This window comes from Gymnodraco acuticeps, unplaced genomic scaffold (genome assembly GCF_902827175.1).
Source record: "Gymnodraco acuticeps unplaced genomic scaffold, fGymAcu1.1, whole genome shotgun sequence".
In the NCBI taxonomy this organism is placed as follows: domain Eukaryota; kingdom Metazoa; phylum Chordata; class Actinopteri; order Perciformes; family Bathydraconidae; genus Gymnodraco; species Gymnodraco acuticeps.
The window spans coordinates 349,911-372,417 of NW_022989831.1; the positions used below are offsets into that span (position 1 = coordinate 349,911).

The 22,507-nt window shown below is 43.3% G+C and overlaps 1 protein-coding gene across 1 annotated transcript in view; it reads right to left on the reverse strand.

Annotated features, from left to right (window-relative positions):
- arhgap12b (Rho GTPase activating protein 12b) overlaps positions 1–22,507 on the reverse strand; it is a 65,480-nt gene that overhangs the window by 41,355 nt on the left and 1,618 nt on the right. The window contains 1 exon segment of the mRNA XM_034234592.1: positions 19,834–20,605. Coding sequence (XP_034090483.1) covers positions 19,834–20,511 — 678 coding nt within the window. The 5' untranslated portion in view covers positions 20,512–20,605.

The window sequence follows — 22,507 nt, forward strand, 5'->3', positions numbered from 1 at the left end:
TTTTCTGTAAAAATGTCAATATCCCTAGAGAGTCTATCATTACATTGTGTCAACTGCTTTTCTCCCCCTTGTTATAAATGTTCTCAGCTAACTAACACCACCAAATCACATGGAAGCCACATGGTTTAATCACACTCAGAGACTCACTGACACCCGCTCTACTTTTTCCTCAGCCAAGTAGCCTAAGCCTCAACAAAACCACATTCACCATGTCTGCTTTTTGAGCGCGCACAATGACAGCTACTCACAATGTAGTTTGGGCTCCTCAGGTATGAAAACATGGTCCAAAAACGAGAGGGGAGTCCAGTCGGGGCTAGGGTGTCCCGAGCAGGTATGTGTACGTGGCAGGTGGTGGCTACAGTAAGAGCCTGACTGCACACAGATTGTCGTCATACAGGACAGGACAGGCCTCAGCGGCCGATTAAAGGATCTTAAGATCTATTTAGGGCCCTGGTGCTCGCCTTAAATAGGAGCACTCATTAGCTGAATGACCTGAGCCTCTCACATGGAGAGAGAAAGAGAGATGGAGAAAAGAAAAGAAAGAGCAGATGAAGGTGTCGAGAGAAAGAAAGTGACAGAAAGAGTGGATTGCTTGACGGGTGGCCATGCTCAACTTTCATCGAATAGGCCATAAAAGGTCAGGGGTCACGATCCAGAGGTCATCAAGTCTGTGGTTCACACGCTCCAGTCACATCGACAGACGCTGCACTCAAAACAGTTCCGAGAAAGTAAGCCAAAAACAACCCTGAGGGCCTAATCCCAGTGATCAAGAAAAGCCATTTGAAACCCAATTGTACACAGCAAATAACACCCAAACATCTGCAATCATCAAATTGCCCAAAACCCCACTGTGTTTTCCCTCCTTTGTTGAGTGTTGGGAGAAGCTTATCAAGATTAGATTTTGGAGTTGTGGTAAATCTGCCACCAGCTGTGTGTGAAAACAAAGTGATCACAGCTGATCCAGACGTCTCTTTCACTGCTTCCTCCCAGTCTGTCAACAGAGAGAGGTCAGCCAAAATATATGAGGATGATGGTGACAGATTAGTGCTATTATCTACCTCGTTAGTCGTGTGGCAGATTGGAGGGAGGAGTTATCTGCCATGGGAACGTCACCATTTTTTTGTGATGAGGAGATCTCATTGAGATTGTGTGTCTGACGCACAGACACTACTGAAACAGATACACACACATGTAAACACAGCGCAGGATAACAGGTTGTAAGGCCTTTATATTGAACATCAGTATTATTTATGTACCAACATAATTATGTATAAAATATTTGTCAAATATTGACATTGCATTAAATGCCATAATTTCTTTATATGCATTACTATACTCACGGATTGCTTTTGTTAACAATTATGAACTTATTGGGATTCATTTTTGCACGTGAAAGAAAAAAAGGAAATTATTTTAAATTGTATTTACAAATACAATGACAAGAAAAGTGTTAATATGCATCTCACAAGTCCTAAGTGACAGTCTACAACCTGCACTTTGAACCCGAAAAAGTAACCCAAAGTTTATGATAGAAATGTATAGCAAGGGTCCCCATTAGAAACTGCCGGATGCTAACTTCCATATGTTGGGCAATTTTCACAATTAGCATAAATGGCGTTATTTAGCATTAAAGCCTGTATATAATGGTTCAAATATGGCTTAGCTAACATTTCCAGGTAAACAATAGAACTCTATGAGCTGGCAAGTAGACTATGACATGACATTTCTTTGAAAATGTTGTCATTTAGCGGTAGATCAGGAGAGTAAGCAGAAGTACATTGAATGTGCTTACTTTGGGGGAATCTCACAACATTTGCTGTGCGGTATGACAGTAAAAAGTTCCCTTTTGAACTACTTTGAGCTGCTTTAAGATAGAGAAACAAAATGCTCCTATTTAAAGAGGACAGCGGAAATGTCTTTCTTTAGTCAAGGGTCAACATATTGAGTAAAGCACTGATTTGTGTCACTGAATAGAAGCCTTCTTCATGCAGTGTCAGCTCTGCCAATTCTGTAAACAAATATGTGTTTGTGGGATTCAACAATAAGTCAAATGCTTGGATCCCCACACATACTTCTATATGCTAGTATGTATTTCCAATAATATAAAAACCAAAGTAGGCTTACTCGGGTATACAGATGCATCAGTGCACCTAGACTTCAAATAAATGATGAATCACTAATAATAGCTTGAGGATGATAACAAGAGCTGGCAAATGATGAAGTGATACACTAGACAATTATGGGTGCGTCACCCTGTGAACTAAAGATATATTGTTTATATTGTTAAAATGTGTACCTGAAAACCAAACTTGACAATACAATATAGTTTCTCTTGTATTTCTTCACAGATGCCCATGGCAGAGACAAAGACGAGTGTGTCTGCATGTGCTAGAACAGATGATGACTCATTACTGGTAAGGAGAGAGTGGGAGCGCCTTGGAGTCACAGAGCACGCCGGTGTTGGCGCATCGGGAATAAACCCCGGTGAATCAGGTTAATTGAAAATCAAACGCACAGCTTTTATCTCACAATGCCTTTGAGCTTTATGTACAGCGAACGACAAAAGAAAATAAAAAGGACGGCAAGCGCACTCTGTATCTAGCTGTGTGATTCTGTCTGAACCATGCATGTGCATTAGTGTGTGTTGATTTCAAATGCTCCAAGTTTAATGATCCTCCTTTCCAGAATGTGACCCAGATAAGCGCCACCCTGCTACCCGGGAGGTTCAAGTAGCATATTTCCACACATCTCTCACTCTTTCCTCCTCTGCTGCCACACTCCAACGTAACCCTTTAACCCTCGGTGACGTGCTATAGAGAGCAAGAGATTTAAGAGTGTGTGTGTGCAGGCGTTAGCATGTATATGGCCTGAAATATTCAGGCCACCCGTCGTTATCACACTCTCTATGACGCTGATTGAATCTGTGGTGGAACAGAGTGCCGAGGGGCGGTGTGTACCACTTCAACAGGCGGTAGCCACTCACAAAGGAAATGGAAACTTCCTCCCAGATGATACCCTCAACCCAGCAGGCTGTGGTAAACAAACACACACACAAAGACAACTAGCCCACAAACACAGACAGACACAGGAAGTGGTGTGCTACAAATTGAAGTGAAAGGCAGGGTTCTTGAGGCGGAAGATGTAGAAATCTTAAGAATGATCTGAGCAAACAACCTAGGTTCAACCAGCAAATATCAGCAGAATGAAAATGCATATTTCCTACAGGATGTATGTAGACACCACAGAATCTGTAGAATATCAAGGTTTCATTAATTACTATTTGAAGAAGAAACTAAAGATTTCCTTTAACATCAGGTAGGATTATGCCAGATAAGAATCACAGCAATGGTGGCATGGTGGTTCGCAGTGAAAGGTCAGGGATGAAAGGAAAGAGGAATCCTGAATAAGGGGAGTGATGAGTAGAGAGGAAGGAGAGAGAGAGGGTTGTTTTTTGGGGACAGCAGACAGTAAGATCACATCTGTGGTGAGAGAGGCTGACAGCGGGGGGGCCTCCTACTGAGGACGTCGGCATTCCCAACACATCTACAATGAGGAAATTGAATTACCCGAGCAACTCATTATGTTCCTCTGCCTCAGGCACAGGAGAAAAACTTAGAGCAACAACACTGATTTTGGTTCACTCAAAAACATATGGCGAGTTTGCAAATTACTGCTGGATGAGGCCTAGCAGAATATATTATGTAAATTAGACGCAGTTGGTGTTGGTACAGGGTATGCAATAATTACATATCTTGGGAATACAGTGGCATCAGACAGCCAAGGTTTTCAAGACATTATAATTCACCCAACTCATAATGAACACTACGTTTGTCTGATTTCATTTAATCGCTTAGGTAAAAAAAAGGCATTCTCTCAGGGCTATATGTTTTCTGCCAAGCACTCAAGACCGTGTATCAGCATTCTAATTAGAGCTCATTTGTTAAAGTATACCTTACTGGTGCTGAATCAGTTTATTGACAGGCCGTCAATTGATAGACGATCCTTAGCTAGTAATATTCTGGTAGAATACCAAACGTGTCTGATAATTGGTTTTAAAAACGTAATATTATTTGGCTGTATTTAGACACTGCTTTGGGCTCTCATTATCATAACTTGCAATGGGCGTCTGTCATTTTACATGAATGACTAATAATGCGTAGGGTCTTGTGATGACGAGGCCAAGAGATATGGGAGAGTGGGCTTCTGGGATACACATAATTAAAAGGGCACATTTAAATCTCCAGCCTATCTACCCATTGGCCCACATACCATGACTCAAGTGGTCGAGTGCGTGCTGGGGACGGACATGCGAGGGACATAAAGGTACATTGTGTGCCGATGGAATGGGTCATGGGTCACTCGGCCCACTACCCCAGAGCCTGCCAATCCAGCCAGCCCTCCCCTCTCTGAGCCCCATGCCTCTCCAGAGAAAAGTTCCAGTAGCAGGCGAGCCACTGTAAAGCCATTGTTGTGAACTGTCTCTGTCAGTGAGAGGGCTGCCTTGTCATCTATACTGCCCATGTCACATGCTTGGGGTCTTTAGAATAATGAACTGCATCATCAGCTGGCCACTGGTCTGCGTGTCACACTGAAAACATGACCACATACTGAACCCTGGACTGCCTACCACCTACTGATTTACACGCCTACATTTGGGTCAAGAAACAAAGACAATTTCTTAAAGGTCACCTATTATGCAAAATCCACTTTGTCATGTATTTTATATGTAAAAATGTGTCCCCTCTGTGTAAAGAGATTCTGAAAGTTTCAGGAAAAAAGATTAGCTCACTTTTTGTCTTGGTCCATTTATATAAAAACCTGTCTGAAAATGAGCTGATCCAATTTAGGCCACTTTATGATGTCATATCGATTGGCTTGTGTAACCATTAGCCAATAACCAACCAAGGTAACCCCCCCCCTATCACCTGATTCTCCTCCTAGAGCACCATTGTGTTATTTTTAACCAAATATCTGGAAGAGGGGCGTGGACAGAGAATCAGCACGTTTGAAACAGGGATGCTACAATACATGATCTGTTTGGTATTTCGAGCCAAACACTTCAGAGACATGTTTGTATATATCTGAGACCTATAATATATTGATGAAAAACAGTATAATAGGGGACCTTTAATATTTTCTAGTCCAGGGTAATAATCATTCCTGCTCCAAATTCCTAATACAGAACAACCTGTTACATACAGTGACACTTTCCCAGGCTCTAATATATCCTAGCGAACGGCCTTGTTCCTTTTCGTCCTCTGAGTGACCCATTAAAGGCTCTTGGTTGGGTAATTGATTGTCAAAGAGCTGCTTCTGTGGAAAGCAATTCAATTTCCACTGGGCATGTCTTGCCACATTAGCAAGAATGGTGCTATTGTTTTGTTGAACGGGCAATGGCACGTAAAGGCAACTCTGTCTGCCAAACTGTCCGAGGCCCATTGACAGAATGTGCACCGTGCAGGCTGGAACCGGGCACTCGGTAACCCTGAGCCATGAGGTGGTCCACTCCTGCTGAGTAATGCTGACAGGGATCTGGAGCTATGGGTTCAATGGGAGTAGTGAACAGGGTCAGTGGGTTTGATCTGAGCTTTTAGCAGTAAATAATAGGGATGGGAACGATTAATCGAATATTCGAAATTATTCTGGTATTCGAATAATTATTCATGTGTTCGAATATGAGTTATGAATATTTTAATTAAAAAAATTTTTTGGGAGTGATGCCTAAGTTGATTACATATTATCAAATTGAATAATTCAATCTATATATATATATATATATATATATATATATATATACGACTATGCCATAGCTAAATGTGTTAGGTGACGTCTAAAGGTGTGTTTTGCTCCGCTCACCGGTCCCTCACAGCGGGCAGAGCTGATCTCTCTCTCTCGTGTCCGGTTATACTTCACTCGCGTTTATGTCCAAATCCATCAGATCTAGCTAGTTCTAGCTAATGATATGGCTGCTGCCCCTCCCTACACGCAGATCACGCAGACTCAAACCTCATCTTAGGCCCAAATGTGGCGCAAATGAGCTCCGCAGCCGTTGCGAGGTTCCGGCGCCAACAGTTCATGAGCGTGCTCCCTCGCCCCCTGTCAACACTCGCGACACATGAGTGGCCAGCCTAAACAACAATAAGCGCTGCTGGGCAACCGTGTGTGGCGGCAAAGTGCATAGACATTTTGACTGGAGAGATTTAGTTTTGCCGGTATTCAACATATTTTACCAGTCATAGTCCGGTAATTATTTACACTCTATGAAGAGTCCTATTGACAGGCATCAAAAAGGAGTAATGTGTGGAAATATTTCGACCAGGTTAGTGAGTGCGGTGTAGAGGTCAAACTATGCCAAATTAAACTTATTTATACATGCTATACCTTGCTATACCCGCAACCTCCGTTCCAGCTGAGAGGGTCTTCTCTACAGCTGGGCTGATTGTGAATCGCCTCCACACATGAAAGCTGTAGGCCTATAGCTGTCAAACTGTGATCACCAGTTCAATACATTTGACAAATTCGACTTGGTTTCTACACTTATTTGAACATGTATGTATTTCTAAAAAATTCTTGAAAAAAAATTGGGTAAAACAAAAATGTAAAAAAACAATTCTGAAAAAAAAAAATGTTTACCCAATTTTTTTTTTATAGGATATGTACATTTCGGTTAACCGGTTAACCGTTTTATGGGGGGTCGAATATTCAAATATACATTTGCTTTCAAATTCCCATCCCTAAATAAGTACATTTGGCTTGAAAATATCCTATTACTGAGCTTAATAACTCTGTTTTGTGAGCCGCTAACAATGAGCGGAATGTAATGAATGTGCTTTTTTGGAGAACTGATGAGATTACATCCAAATTCTGGGAACTTTGTTAATAAGCAACAATGTCTACCTCTCCGATCCATATCTCTGACTGGATTCAATACCAAATTATGGGTAGAAAATTAAGTCTAAACTATGTCAAACTGGCCTGAAATGTACGGATCAATAGGCGCTTTCACACCAAGTACTTTGCCGTACTTAGTTCATCAGAACTTAGTTCATCAGAACTCTTTAGTCCTGATGAACTAAAGAGCAGATCGCGTTCACACCAGAATAAGTCCCTGAGGGAGGATTAGGCAAATGAAGCCGCTGATGTCACTTCTTCTACTTCTGCTTTGGGTTTACTGGCAGGCCGCAAACAACTTCACGGCATATACTGCCACCCGAAGTCCCCGGAGTTGGGGACTGGCTTCAGCTTCACATGTGCGCGTTCGTGTGTGTTGGAGGAGGGGCTCTGTAAGGAAGTCTGAAGGAAGGGGCAGATTTTTTCAGTTGTGTACTTTAAAATTCTAGCGCACTCGAGCTGGTTTCTCCATTCTTACCTACCCTACCTTTAAGTGTTTCTCAGTTACAAGGTTGTTGTTTTAATAAATCAGAGACCGATGGTGCAGCGCTGTACCTCTTTATATAGGCATTTCCCTAACACATTGTTTTTGCGATGATCAGGGGGTACTTGGCTGAATTTGTTTTTCAAAGGGGGTACATTATTGAAAAAAGTTTGAGAACCACTGATTTAGAATACCGGATTACTGTAGTCTAAATGATTCAAAGTGATGGCACCAACATAGAACTAACATAATATTAGGCCTACACTATCCTTGTAACATTGAGTAATATTGAGGAAACAGGAGTTAGTAGAACAATAATTCTGAAATCAGCTGGTAACATAACATTAATAAATTATGAATACAAATTATTGCAAAGAGCAACTTTAACATACATTTACACTATCATTCATAAAAAGACAGGTTACCCTTTTTATTGTGCACATTTAGAAAATATTCTTAAGGAGATATTACTTGAGTGTTAATGCTTTGATCTGAAATAACAATGCTTCCCCTTTTAATTAATATTCGAGAATGTAAGGATCCTTGCGTGAAGAAGCTGTTTTTTCTTTGGCATCACCTCCAACAGACCACACTTAACATATCCAACGCAACCGAATAAACACTTGAGTGGCTGCTGTCTGATTTGAATATGTCGCCATGGTTGCAAACACTCACTTGTTTTAGATCAATAGGGGCTCAAGTGCCTGGAGATTGGCTGGCAAATCAACAACAAACCTCTACTGGCCACCAGGAGGGGGTCCTGGCCCGGGCCATAGAGCAGCCACATATAACCCCAAACTCTAAGAAAGACGGATTACTCGCCTCTCAATTAACGCCAGATAGAGACAAAAGTAAAAGACAATGTATTTGTGTATTAGGAAACAACAAAATAACACTGGACTAACCCCCTCACAGTCTTATGTTATCAACAGTATGGCACACTCCTCCCAACAAAATCAGGGTGAGGATCAACGCAGAGCAATAAGCACATTGTTCAACAATGGGGAAAAACGCTGGAACATGTTGGTGTGGGATGAACAGGAGTTTGGGGGGAACGGAGGGGGTTTAACCCAGGAATGTACTGTACACAACCTCTTAATCCAGATACGTAAGAAGATTGCATTCTAGTGTGTTTGTGCGGGGGGGGGCTGGGGCTGTCCAGGCTCGGGCTGACCTGTAAGCCCCTCTGTTCCACAGTTACTGCTGCCTGAAGCCAGTGAAGCATGTACCACTGTTTAGATGATTATGGCACTCTAGCTTGGACTGAGTCTTTCCTTAATCCATTCAAAACAGTGTTTTTGTAGCAGACACTGAAAAAAACAACCATATTATACACCGGCTTTTCGCTGAAGCAGCCAAACAAACTCATACAGAAAGTACAAAAGGGAAGTCAAATGTGATGTACTCAGACATCTGACCTTTGTCATGAATAAGGCTGGAGTTCATAATCAATTGTATTATAATACAGATCTTAGTCAGTAAAAAGAAAATGTAATTTAAAATGTAGAAAAAGTCAGAATAAAATGACCTGAACAAGACATCAGCATACAGTCACATTCTAAATTAAGCTAAAAGGTCATTTTTTAAATGAGCTCAAAGGCCACATGATTGTCAGACTACACATACTTATAATGATATGCATGCACTTATAACAAGGAAATAAAGTGCAAAGATGTAAACAGGCATTAATAAGGCACCTTTGTCTGAGCAGATGGTTAGCGCCACTGGGGTCAAATGAGCTCAACTATCTGGTTTCTCTTCACTAAGGAAACATAAGCAGACTGGATTGAGTCTGTGTAACCTCCATCAGTGGTAAACAATCTGGCTGGTCCCCAACGGAGACTAAACAAAGAGAAACTGAAGGACACGTGCAACAGGCTTGGTGAATTCTATTATAATCTAAGTTTTCATTAATTGTGTTTGAATATTTCTTTTTATATTCACATGTCCTTGTGTATGCAGGTTATGTGGAAGGTTGATTATTAATCTGAGACTAGGGCTGGTCAATTAATCGTATTTTAAATCGCGATTACGATTATGGCTTGCAACGATTACGAAAACAACGTAATCGAAATAAAACAAATTTTTTTTTTTTGGGGTTTTTCAGTTGAATTATACTTAAAGTTCAGGGTAATCAACTGTTAAAAACATACTGTTCACAATAAATGGATGTTTTCAAAGTCAATGAATAATCGCAATTATTGACCCAAATAATCGAGACTATGATTTTTGCCATAATCGAGCAGCCCTATCTGAGACACATGCTTAAACCTTTGAAATTGAAAGATGAGTGTCCTTACTGAACTATAAACAACTTCCCTTTATCCATTTATTTTCATTCATAAATGTTTTTTGATTCTTGGTTTGAAAAACTGGTGTGGAAATGCTCCATAACAGTCAAAAAAGTCAGGCATTGGCCCTCCCACTTCAAAACATAAGTTTGTTTTGCTCCCATTCAGGCAAGATAAAGCTGACTTGACCAAGATTCATGACAAACGGCAGGACAAAAGATACCATGCTTTCAAAGGAGTCAAACAAATGAAACCAGAGGGGGCCCCCGCAAAACAGCAGCACCGTTTTAACACCGTAAGGTTACCCTTGCATTAAGTACTGGCTGTTCTATCTATTTATGACTAAAACCTTATAATCCTTTCCTGTCAGAATAATCAACAAGCTGTCAATCAACTAAACAAAGAGGTGATCAAACCAGCCAATGTTTTAGAGAGGCAACAGAGCATGACAGGAACACAGAGACATCCGTTACCGTTGGCATATCCATTTCATTAATGGACACTGGGAGTGCCTCTCTGCCAATCAAAAACAAGGGCACAGAAAGTCTTCTGGCCTTGGAAGTCTCTTCCGCCTACTAGAGTGAACGCTGATCAGCCTCCCAGTGTCTCTGCTTTATTTGTGAGCTATTTGTGGCCAGCTTTGAGGGAAATGTACAGAGACATGCACTGTATCCCCAAAAGGCAGAGCTCGGTTGGCACACTCCCCGCTGAGCTGAACTGAGCCAATCTAAGTGTAATTATAGGACTGTGTGTTAATGCTGTGGTAAAATTGGATTTGCTGTTTGAAATGACAGAGCTTTAAAACTAGAAGAAGGATCCAGACTGGTATAGAGTGCACCCTTTTCTCTCTCTCACTGCATCCCCTTTGTTTTTCACAGTTAGCATCGCTGTTCGGTGACAGCTGCAGAGTAACAATAACACAGAAGTTCTGGAAAGTTAATTCAGAGGGCTGTTACAGGACTGTAGTGGGATTGCCATGCTAGTCAGTGTTTCTGATGTCACACTGTGTTCTGAAATCCACACTAAAGATTTCTCACCACCGCTACGCTCAGTTTTCTTTTTAAATAAAAAATAACCCATTTAGTTCCTTTTTTTTGACATATCAGCGCCTGTGTTCATCAAATTGAACACTGGTAACTCGTGTTGTCACAAGTTATTAATAAGTACATTTCCTCACTATTGCATCCCGCACATCCTCAAAAACTAGTGTACAAATGCCCTTCAAAACCTTAACTGATGATAAAGCATAGCAGCAAAACAAACTCTACTGAAAGAAGATCAATAAACTGAGCAGCACAATGTCATCAACAGAATGCAGAGGTTCAACATACATCACACCACACTTCAGCAACTCCTCCACACCTTTCCACCGCTGCTAGATGATGGTGACCTACCAATTCTAATCTCTCTTTCCCAGTAAATGACCTCTGGCAAGACGGCGGCTAGCGAGACTATTTCAGCGCTGACTGATTCACCGCTCATCCTTTGTCTCTTTGGCAGCCACGCCAAGCAATTAACGATAGCAGTGGCATATGACGGATACAAAACGCGCCCCTTGATGCTCAAAGACGCCCACACTGCCATGCTTCCACAAGTTCTCGGCAACCAGCAACAGCTGTGCCTCTCCTGAGAACAGCAGTGAGAGCAGAGAAATATTGGATGGCTCACAAATATTGTCTTTAATCTGCAGTGATATGCCGTATTATAACGAGGAATACAAGCTGTTGCACAACACAATAAAGTGCAACAAGTCAAGAAAGAGTAGGCAAAGCACAGAAATGAGGGCACAAGTTAAAAGAAGTTGAAATAATACATCCAGAGAGGAAATCCGTTAAGTTGGTTTTCGTCCAAAAGGACATAGAAAACAAATCTTTGACAGACATCAGTAACTGTTTCTCTTAAGAAGCTAGATTTGCTGCAAATCAGTTGGTCTCTAAGAAGGTAAAACGCCAATGTGGGTGAAAACAAGGAGAGGAAACACACATCCAAGACCTGGGGGGAGGGCATTTGCTCCACTTTAGCGCTCTGCAGACTCCGATCCCCAAGGTGGATTCGGAAGTAATAGGAGGAATCAGAAACACGGTACACCACACCAGAAACACAGCACGGCAGCCACGGCCAAAAACACTCTTATACCCAGAAAGCAATATCAATATGACTTTACCGTCATCGTGCTAAGCCACATACGACCAACAGAGACAGCTTTGTAAGAGATACTGAAGGAAAATAGTTCCTCAGACCGTGGTTGCTGTCCTCAGAGGGTTGAGTGTTAGCATAGCTTGACCTGTCCGCTCATCCAAAACAGGAGACCGCAGAGGGACTAGCAGCTGTTTAAAAGGCTCTGAACACAGCCAGCATCAGTTATGTAACTGTGCATCGAGAGCCCAGAGCATCATCACTTGTATGCAAACCTCTGTGGATAACACAGCGTAGGGCGGTCATGTTACTTGCTCAAATCATCCCGTACAAGAACGCCCACGTGTGCCCGATGCTATATCTGACATATAACGGTGCAAAACACTGTCTGCTTCAAGTTGAAGGGCTTAGAAAGCAATCACTCTGGAACAAAAAATGCCCAAACAGCTCGGGCAGGGAAAGATTCAGGGAGGGCTGAGAGACAGGGGGGGGGGACATAAATGATTGTGGTATCAAAAGCAGGCCAGCTAGAGGTTCTTACCTTCTCTGGGTACATGATGTCCCAGTGCACCGAGCCACAGCAGTGAGGCAGGCCCAGAGAAGAGGGACAGGGAACGACAGGGGAAGGACCCGATAAAGCACAGTGAGCAACGGAGTGAGGAGGAGAGCAAATGAAATAGGTGATGTATCCCCGTCACCCGCTCTGCGAGTACGCCACGCTGCATCACAGGCTGACAGGCGGAGAGGCTTTATGGAAACTAGAGCGGAGAGAGCTACTACCAACGGGGTAGATAGAGAGAGACGGAGGAAGCTTGAATTACATCTTCTCTACTGTCATCTGGGCTTTTTAGTTAGAGCAACACTCCTGCAGTTTGGTCATACTGTAACCCAGTTGGTGTAGTTCAAGAATATATTTGACAGGCTTTTCAAACTTAAATGAATGCTTTGAGATAATGGTGTATTTTGGGAAAGATCTGTGACTCTATAAGCAGGCAAGAGAGTTAAAACAAAAATGTAATTTGCATGTCTTATTGAAATGGGCATGGCTAGAATCTAGGTTACAACTTGCAGTTATGTGGCCTTTAGAACCTTCAAACTGAATACCCCTTTAGTTTCACATCCTTCATTTAGCCTGATATTATGATCAAACTAACCATTCCGTATCTTCGTAGAAAACTGGATGGTGTGACAGTAAATATGATGGCTTTCCTTTTTGGGAAATCACTGTATCCAATTGGTGAAATTACCACATTTTCTTTGTTTAGTTAAAAACGTATTTTGTAAAAGCACCACATGCATACTTTAAGATTCCTTGTGGAGTTTTAGAATTGTAGAAGCAATTTTTGGCTGTTTTTCTACGAGTGGGTCCCCGTTTAGTTTCTTATGCACAGGCACGCCATACTCATTCCCATCAATAATATCACTTTATTCCACTGATCCACAATTGGCAGTAACAGGCCAAGCTATTCTGCAATGTGCTAACGGAGGCAGTGAAGAAGACCACTTCAAACATGGATGTAAACAATGGTGGGTTGAGAAAGGAAATGCATCCAAAAGAAAACCTCTACAGGGTACCTTTAACCTCACAAAGCTAATCTACACATCAAAGCAATCCCATTCAAATAAATGTATTTCGGTCAACATTACCTGCATCATGGCTGGTGTGAAATCTGACTGATATTAGTGTTTACCTTTAGTTAAGACATCATGTCATCCGCAGCTAATGCTTTCCATCAGTTTCATTTTACATTGCCAGAATAATCGTTGTAGTTAGGAGGGGATTCAATCAGCAACGACAGCGTGCAATGTGACCTGCCTGTTAGCATTAAGTAGCTGCTACTCCAGCTTCAACTGCTCCATTATCATGGGAGTATCAAATGATGGTCGGTTTCAAAAGGGGGGTTCCCACTTTGTGCCAAGAATAAATTAAACACTGAATATTTTATTAACTTTTGCTAGCATCACTGCCTGCTTCAATCAAACCTTACTGTTCTCTGAAATGTACGCCTTTAACCTCAACATGTGAAAACAAATGATCTAAGTGAAGCATGCTATCTGGCTCACATAGCCAATACTTCATAGAATGTATTGAAAAGGTAAAATCCTGCATTTTACACAACAGCAGGATTCCCCGTAACCCTTATTTGACATCTTCAATTCTTGTGGTTGTCTTGAAGGCTCAGGGCCTGGGGCTCTTGTGGGTTTAATCCTGTTGTTTAGTCAGAGGCAAGGATGAGGATGGATAATAGGGAGGAACAAAATAATGGTGGTCACAGGTTGAACCGAGGAGCTCTGGGTTTTCCTCACTGTCATCACCGAGATCCAATCTGACAGCTCGACTCTGTGGAAAGGTTGAAGGGGAGAGACAGGTGAAGAGGGGAGCACGAGGCTGACAGCAGAAGAGGAAGCAACAGAGACAGAGCAAACAGGAAAAGTAGAAGAGAAACTAAAAGGTCTAGACAGAGGAAAGAGTAGAAAGAATGCCGGCAGCCTCTCGCATGAACACAGCGGATGCACAACTTTCCTCGAGTTTTATATTAAATTACTAAAAGGTCCAGTGGTTCGCTTTTCAAGGCAGTGCGGGCCTTCATTGACTTAGCATGCCTGTTGCCTCACTGTATGCTAGTGTGTGTGCACTGAGGATGGAATGTCAAGTATGCACTGGAAAACAAGCAGGGGCCACCTTTTTAGCCGGCCCGGGAGTAAGACTCGCGGCAAAGCTCCAGATTACGGGACAGGAGATGGTTGCACTTTTACAGCACTGCTTGCTCACATATTTGGGTTTTTACTAGGGTCATTATGTAATAGGAACAAGGACCTCTTGTTCTTACTTCAAAAAGATCACAGCTCATTTGGAAATTGGCTGTTAAGAGGGCTATGCAGCAAATTTGAGACTCCGCAGAGATTCCATTCAGCGCAGCATGTAATTAGCAGGTTATTGTGGCGTTGGGATGTTAGGAACAGGTCGTTTCTGTACAGTAAACCCTAGCTTCCCAGGACCATCAAGAGCGAGACACAGGCTCACTCAACAGCCACCATGCTGTCCTTTCTATGAACAATACACACATTCTGCTTCATGTGGGAAAAACGCACGTCATTGGATAATAATGGTTCAATTCACTGCACCAAATAAGTGGCAGCAAATTGATCAAACCTCTCTAGGAGTGAATGCGTTTTCAAAGTGCCCTTAGGAGTTGCAACCACCCCCACATAGAAGTCTATTTCAAATCACCGCTAAGCCCCTGGTACACATTCTCAGCCTTTGCCCTGTTGCACAAGTCGGTAAACATACAACTTAGCAGAAGCCAAAGTGTGCATGTGGGCATGTTGAAAGAAACAATGAACACAATGAACAATGTTACTGTGCTCTCCTCCATCTTTGACGGTGACCTTGTAATGTTGCGCTTTCTAGTCATTCATCTCGCCGCCAGCCAACCGGTAGGTTCACGGCTCACAGGCTACAACTAATCTTCAGGTTCACCCAAACATGAAAACACATCGTTCTGGCCTCCTGTCCCCCAGGTCTCCGCCATCCCATCGGTGCTACAGCAGCTCTTTGGGGCCTGGGCACTTTGTCCCTGTCTTTCTACGCCCACAAACCCCTCCCTCCCTCCTCCTCTTCCTCCCCCAGGCATTGCCATCTAGACCACACAGAAGGTTGAAAGCAGACAGACTCAGCCGCTTCCTTTTGTTTTTAAACCCTTTGAGAATGTATCGGGATATATTTACAAGCCAGTTATGTCATTGTGACTGTAGGCATCCTTAAAGTGGAGCTTCTAGGGACATTTCTGAGAAACAAGACATGTCATACAGAAAGGCAGCTTATTTAAAAGGGGAGCGACTAATCTCGTTTGTAATCTCAGGGAATTAGCGCTTTTTATTATTAACATGGAGCTCTGCCTGTTACAGACTACAGGGAGTTACTTAACAGATAAAAGTGTCGGAAATTGGGAAAGAAAGGGAGGGCCCCTTTAGCGGCTGGTACCTTTTTTGGAGTGTGAAATGGTATAAAAAGGCAAGGGGTATGGGGGTAAGGATGCATATTGTTGACTTTTTTACGATACCGATACCACTGAACGATACCGATACTCAACCGATACATATCGTGATACTTTGAAAATGTATCATCCCACAATTACTCCCATGAAGCACTTTACGATATAGTTAACATGTCAAATGAATATTAAATTCAATTGTGGGACTTCTTGGACCTTTTAGTACTGAACAAACAATGAAAAATACATAAAAAATATGAAGAAAACCGATTATGGAATATCTTTTATAACACCCGCCATCAGGTGTGCCGCGTGAATAGCACATCTTGTCAATGCAAACAGACCGTTATAGCACCGTTATAATTAATGTTAAACCTGAGATTCGACTAGAGAACAAATACATAATAGAATAATTGTCATGAGATCTCGGCATTGCACAAACAAACAAATCTCATCTTTAAAATCAACATTACCTTCACTGGTGAGAGAAAACAAATCCCATCACAGTTCATTTGTGGGACTTTTACCTTTCTAGTATTAAACAAACAAAAATACATAAAATATAAAGAAAAACGATTATGCAATCTAATTTATAACACCCACCATCACGGGCCACGGACTCACTTTTAAAATTAATTTTAAAAGTATTTTTAGTATTATTTTTTTAAAGTATCGAAACCGGATCTGATTTCGGTACGGTATACCGTAGCCACCAGTAACCGGTATTTCGGTAATACCGGATACCGGTATGCATCCCTAGGGGGCCACTCAAGGTTCTTTTTTATCAGACAGTGAGTGAGCACAGCCCGGCTCCTGAGTGCAAAGCCACAGACGCAAACACATCCAGGGCCACCACATCTTCCCCTCGGTGACACATCTCAGAAAGAAAACAACAGTCTGTCCTCACACAATCCCACACAGCAGCCACTCATTATATATCAAGTCACTATACTTTGGAAAGAAAGGGAGACGTTTGCCATAAAAAAGGTTTCGTATCTGCTTCCCCATTCTTAGGAAGATACAAGTAAAAGTATTCCAGAAAAAGGACCCAAAATAACTTTCTTTGTGGTAATTGAGCATCTGTTATTCTGCAGTGACTTTAAAAAACAGAATAGCCGTAGAGAAACCCCATGTGTTTGAGTGAAAAACAGGCTTTTAAATCATATGGTTTGCCACATTCTTTTAGCGAAACAAACAGTATCCCATTGCCAGGTTCTTGGAAGTGAGGAAAAGAGGTTTATTTCGCCAATCCCTTAAGAGCTTTTTAGAGGAGAGGGGAAGGGCTTGGTATAGTGGGATTCATGAGGATGGCTGTCAACCACAAACCGATGCAACTCTGCAAGGTGCTGAGGAGGCGATCCCGCTCTGCAGCCGCCTTTTACACACGGAAAGCACGGAGAGACACAGAGGCGTTAATCGTCACCCCGAGATCAAATCTAATCAATTAGAGGTGGCCAGCTGGCACTCGAGCGGAGGCATGTCAGCGACAAATCCTACTAACAGGTCCATACGTCCCCCCACCCGCCCATTCATCCAGAGGCTCCTTCTCTCCATCAGAGGATATGTGTAAGGGAGGGAAGGACTTGTGTTTCAGGCTGAAGGTGAACTGATTTGGTGGATAAATGACGTGAGAATTGCAAGTTAGCACTACAGCAAAAGCATCTTTATTTTATCTGGTTACGAGGGGATGATTTAACAAATAAAAAAGTTGTATAAAGTTGTTTTCCGTGGGGGAACTTTGGAGAACTTTCAATAGTTTGTCCTGACGCATGTTCACAATGAACCGTATGTTAAATTATAAGAAGCATTATAATTATCGTTCATGGTTCTAATTGCTGTAGAGTCCAGTGCATCTGCAAAGCAGCCGCCCACACTCATTGTGTGAGTCCTAATGTAATGTAACATAATAGAAAATAAAAAAGAATGTGTCTTGATTATAGTTTAGTTGAAAGAAAAGAAAGAAACAGAACACACAGCCGCTCCTTCATAGTTCCTGCAGCTGTGCATCATTTGCTCACCTCCATTTTTTATAACTGTAAAATATAATACCCAGTGCAGTAGCTCAAATATTGGCACATGTCTAAATACATCTACTATCAATCAGTCTCTTGTAAGCACTCATAACTCTCCAAAACCACTTCAGACATTACAGCATTGTCACAAGATGGTCCTCTCTCCTGCAGACCCAGTCTGTTTGCACCTGAGCACAGACAGGAAGCAGTAGGTTTTCTGCAGGGTCATTCAATTGCCTGGCAACAAGCCAAACAGGACAAGCCAACACAACATCACAAAAGGCCGAGAGAGCAGGGGAGAGGGCTCCACCTGCCCCGTGACCAGACAGTGCTGAGCTTCACAGGGAATTTTGGCTGAATCCTGTCTGCTTCTTATCCGCCCCTCCAGCACTACTGTACCCTGAACGAAAACACCCCAAAGAGCGGCCCATGCAAATGTAAATTGCTGAGAGTGAAATGGGTGTTTATTTTGGCCCGTGTGACTTGACAAGCGTGAAATTAATCTAAAAAAGGCAGGCAGCTACACAGAAAAGAACCCCTTTTCTCGTCTTGATAGGGGCTTTTGAGGTGTGTCAATTCAATTGCGACCCACAATCAATGTAGCCGTCCTTCATGAGGGGCTATGAAGTTGTAAACTGTGTTGGTGTGCTTCCATTCTCACTTTCCTCCACTTCACATGGGCGCATCACACATGGCATTCACACTGACACAGTGGTCCCCACGGCGGGGCGACAGACTGATCCTCCGCTGCTGATATGACCTAGTTTCTATTCAAGCCCGTCTCTCTTTGTTCCCTCCATGGTGGAGGAGGCTGCTGCAGCCTGTGGAACAAAGAACACAAGCAGCACTTGGAGCCTTCAAACAAGCTGACCCTGCCTGGATACAGCCACACCAGAAATGGCTCACGAAGAACAGTGCTGCTTGGACCCCTGCCGTCTAGAATTCTCCTTTTCTCTACTTTGATCTACCTTCACTGCAGACGAGGGAGGATAAGCCTCAGTTCCTGTTCCCATTCAACTCATTCTTCCATTCTCCTTGCACCGAGACACATATTATGAATCTGGGAAGAGGCCGAAGTTGTCAATCTAGTGACTGAAGGGACATGGGGGAGGGAAATATTTCATGTTTTCATCAGGAAGTTTGGTATCCCTGCATCAGGAATGGATCCTTACATGGGGTTTAGTCACTTTACACAGATACCAGACCCCTTGCAGAGATGATCTGCCTTTAAGAATGAGCTGTGGGTGTAATAATACCATGGCCAACATTCCTGTAGTATAAGAAAATCACATAAGCGAAAGGCAACGTTACAAAACTACACATTTTGGCAGTTGTGTTTGGCATTTCCTTGGTTTAAATATACCTGAAGACGCAATTATAGTACTTCCAATTTTAACCGGAAAGCTGTGAACAGACTGTTTAGTCTTTAAAAACCCAGCTGCCAAAAAAAAAAAAATGCACATCTGTACATGCCAAACTAATTATGCTTCAAGGGAAACGGTAGCATTTTAATAAGGCACTGCAACTTTTGCTGCTTCTGTGAAATCTGGCAAATGAGGCACAAACAGTTTGAGGTGGAGAAGCGTAGGGGCCGATGAATGAATGCAGCTCTGCAAGAGACGGAGAGTAAGAAACATGCAATCTCTGCACATCCAATATGACAGTATCTGATGGGGACAAGGGCGGTTATCTGCAGCCGACCCATGAGAAGAAAAAAAAAGCACCACAGGGAAATAAACCAGGAGGAATGGAAGAAAAGGAACAAAACATAAGGCAATATTTTAGATGTAGAAAACCAATGGTACTCAAAGAGTCAGTACTCCCGATATGCTGTCTGCAAAAACCTCAGGGATAGATCTTAATGAGCTACAGTGCTTTATGTTTTTGCACCTACACTGGCATAGTGAACGATTTATTATTCTCATAAACTGACAAATAACGCACAAATCAAAACTCACAAATGCAACACATTAAGCCAATCCTGTAAATATGCCATTTCTAAATAAAGTAAAGCCGCAACGTACCTGCATAAGTTCTGTAGAGCTGCTGCTCAGCTCATCCCCAGACTCCGAGTCGTTGTGGAGCTTGTTCAGCCGATCTCCTGGCGGGTTGCTCAGAGGGGAGGTCTTGTCACTATCTGGACTTTTGTTGTGGTTGTTCCCTACTTTGAGCGGAGGCGAGTCTGCCCGTGTCCTTGGCAACGTTGAATTATTGGCGTGGTGGTGGTTGTTGTTGTTGTGAAGTAGCACCAGTTCAGCTACCATCTTGCAGTGATGGGGACTCCCCAGGTTCTGGTTAGCATCCTTGGACAGAGCCGGCGGGGAGACACGATCCGAGGACGGCGAGGGGGTGGAGGAAGGCGACGGACGCCCAAAGCTGGACATTTCCGGTTGGGGTCGGTTGAGGTTTTCATCGGATGCCCGGCGGATATCCAAAACGGTGGGCTTGGCCCTTAAGGTGGGCTTCTGAGGGGGCATGAGCGCCCGCCGCACCTCCCTGACGTACTGCGCCGGCACATAAAAGGCCTTTGTGCCCTCCTCCTTCCTCACCTGCCACCAGTCCTCATTAGTCTTCTTCACCAGCATGTAGCACTCCCCCTGGCGGATGGCCACCATCTTGTCTTTGGCCTTGTACTCATAGTCGTACTCCACCTCGATGTAGACCTGGCCCGGGGCGATGGGCGGCCCGTCCTTGTCAGCCATGACTGCCGGAACAAGCACTTGAACCTTGACCTCAGCTGCTCAGCGACCCAGGCCTGGAGGGCACCTCATGTCCGACTTGTGGGGAACTGCTGGGCTGTGGGAGATAAGACAGTTATTTTTCGTTAAATGTCACAAGCTATAGCAAGCTCAGACACATTAACATACACCCACCAGACCACACCATCATGCTCACATTTCTCGTACTAACCTCCCAGGCTGTCACACACACCGCTGTATTGTTCACCTGATTACCACAACCACAAAGTGCTACTGCTATGACACACTAACATTATGACATGATCTAATACCAGACAAAAATTCTCAATTGGTGAGTCGAGTAAAGGCAACTCCTACCTCGGATCATTAAAAAACCACAACAGACAGTCAACACTGATTGCTCTGGAAACCGATACCGCTGCAAAGGATATCCAGCCCGGTAACCTGATCACCCTCTGCGGAGCTAAAGGTGATGACAACATGACCCCTAAGATCCTGCATGCGATCCAATAACTACAATGGCTCCCTGGAGCTTACATTCCCTCAGAGAGTGTCTGCATCCCGAAATAAAGTGTGTGTCGTTTCATAGAGTTCTGCATCATTACTCATTAATGCAGACACATTTAGAAACCTTTAAAAGGGTGATCTTTCTCGATATATTATTCACAGTGTGTGAGTCAGAGGACAACTGGGCCTGTGCCATTCCTGCAGGGTTTGTTTTGAGATGATGCCTGTCATTGATCCGCCCGTCAGAGTCTCCCCTTCGTCGGTTAACCTAAATAAATACCGGGGCGCTCCCATCGCAGAGGAGCCGCTACCAGGCCGCAGTTCCCCTCATATCATATTCCTCTTCCCTGAAATAGCAGCCACGGTGGACTGGCATCCAGGAAGTGCCGGCGGTAAAAGCAGGTGCCTTTAGTGAGGCGTGAGAACGCGTCGCTGAATCTATAAAGGGGCCCATCCTCATGTAAAGGAATATACACACAGACTAACAGCTACCAACCAAGAATAGATTTATGGTGGTGAGAGCTGTCTGGGCCAGAATGGGAGCCCATGAGAGATGTGCTGCTGGTTCATAATGGGCCTGAATGGTTTCTGTTTTATCCGTTTCAACGCTAAGCACACACACATTGTTGCGTCATGCCAGGGCTTGTGTGTGCCTGCCCAGTGCGGGCCTGTCCCGTTACAAGCTATGACAACACGCGGCATGTCCAAGCCTTTATGAATGAATGACTGTCTCTCGAGGAACAGTCACTGTCTGTTTTCATTTGACTGTGTAGTAATGGGAATCAGTCACAAATCCTCATCCCCTAACGCCAACCGGACCCAATCTACATCTCACACCATCACCAAAGGTGCCAGAGATGTAGTCAGGCGCGTGTCAGAGCTTCAAGTCACACACATGATAACGGCACTATCACTGATGGCGTATGACAGCCACTGTCCTGAAGTAAATACAGACTGGGTATCTGGTGTGTTTAGCTACTGCATTCCAAGATAAAGGATACAACCTGTAATAAGTGACATGACATTGCCGCACCAGGCAAATGTCATGCTGTTAGTAAGTCCAAGAAGGAGTTTATCCGTTAGATTAGCAGCTTCTTCATACCACTGCAATCTAAAGTTGGGACACTTATCCAAAAGATTACAGCTCCCAAATATAACACCATGAACAGTTCTCACACTGTGTCAAAGAGCTGATAACCTAGCAAGACAACCTTAAAAACCTCACAGAGCTCGCTGGAAGAATGACATCACTAGCTTTTGCAGGGGCCCACAACTGAGTCCCCATGACAAAACAACTTACTGTTAACCTTACATTTAAAGTGGCTCCTCGGCACAATACAGCAGAAATGTACAACTCCACCCCCCCCTAGTTCTGTCTTCTTCTCCTCTCTCTCTCCGAACTGCTGTGGTGTTTCAGAGTTCTGGCACAGGACCCGAGAGAGTACATTTTGCTGCAATAGAATCCCTGTCATCGCATGGTGTCAGAGCAAAG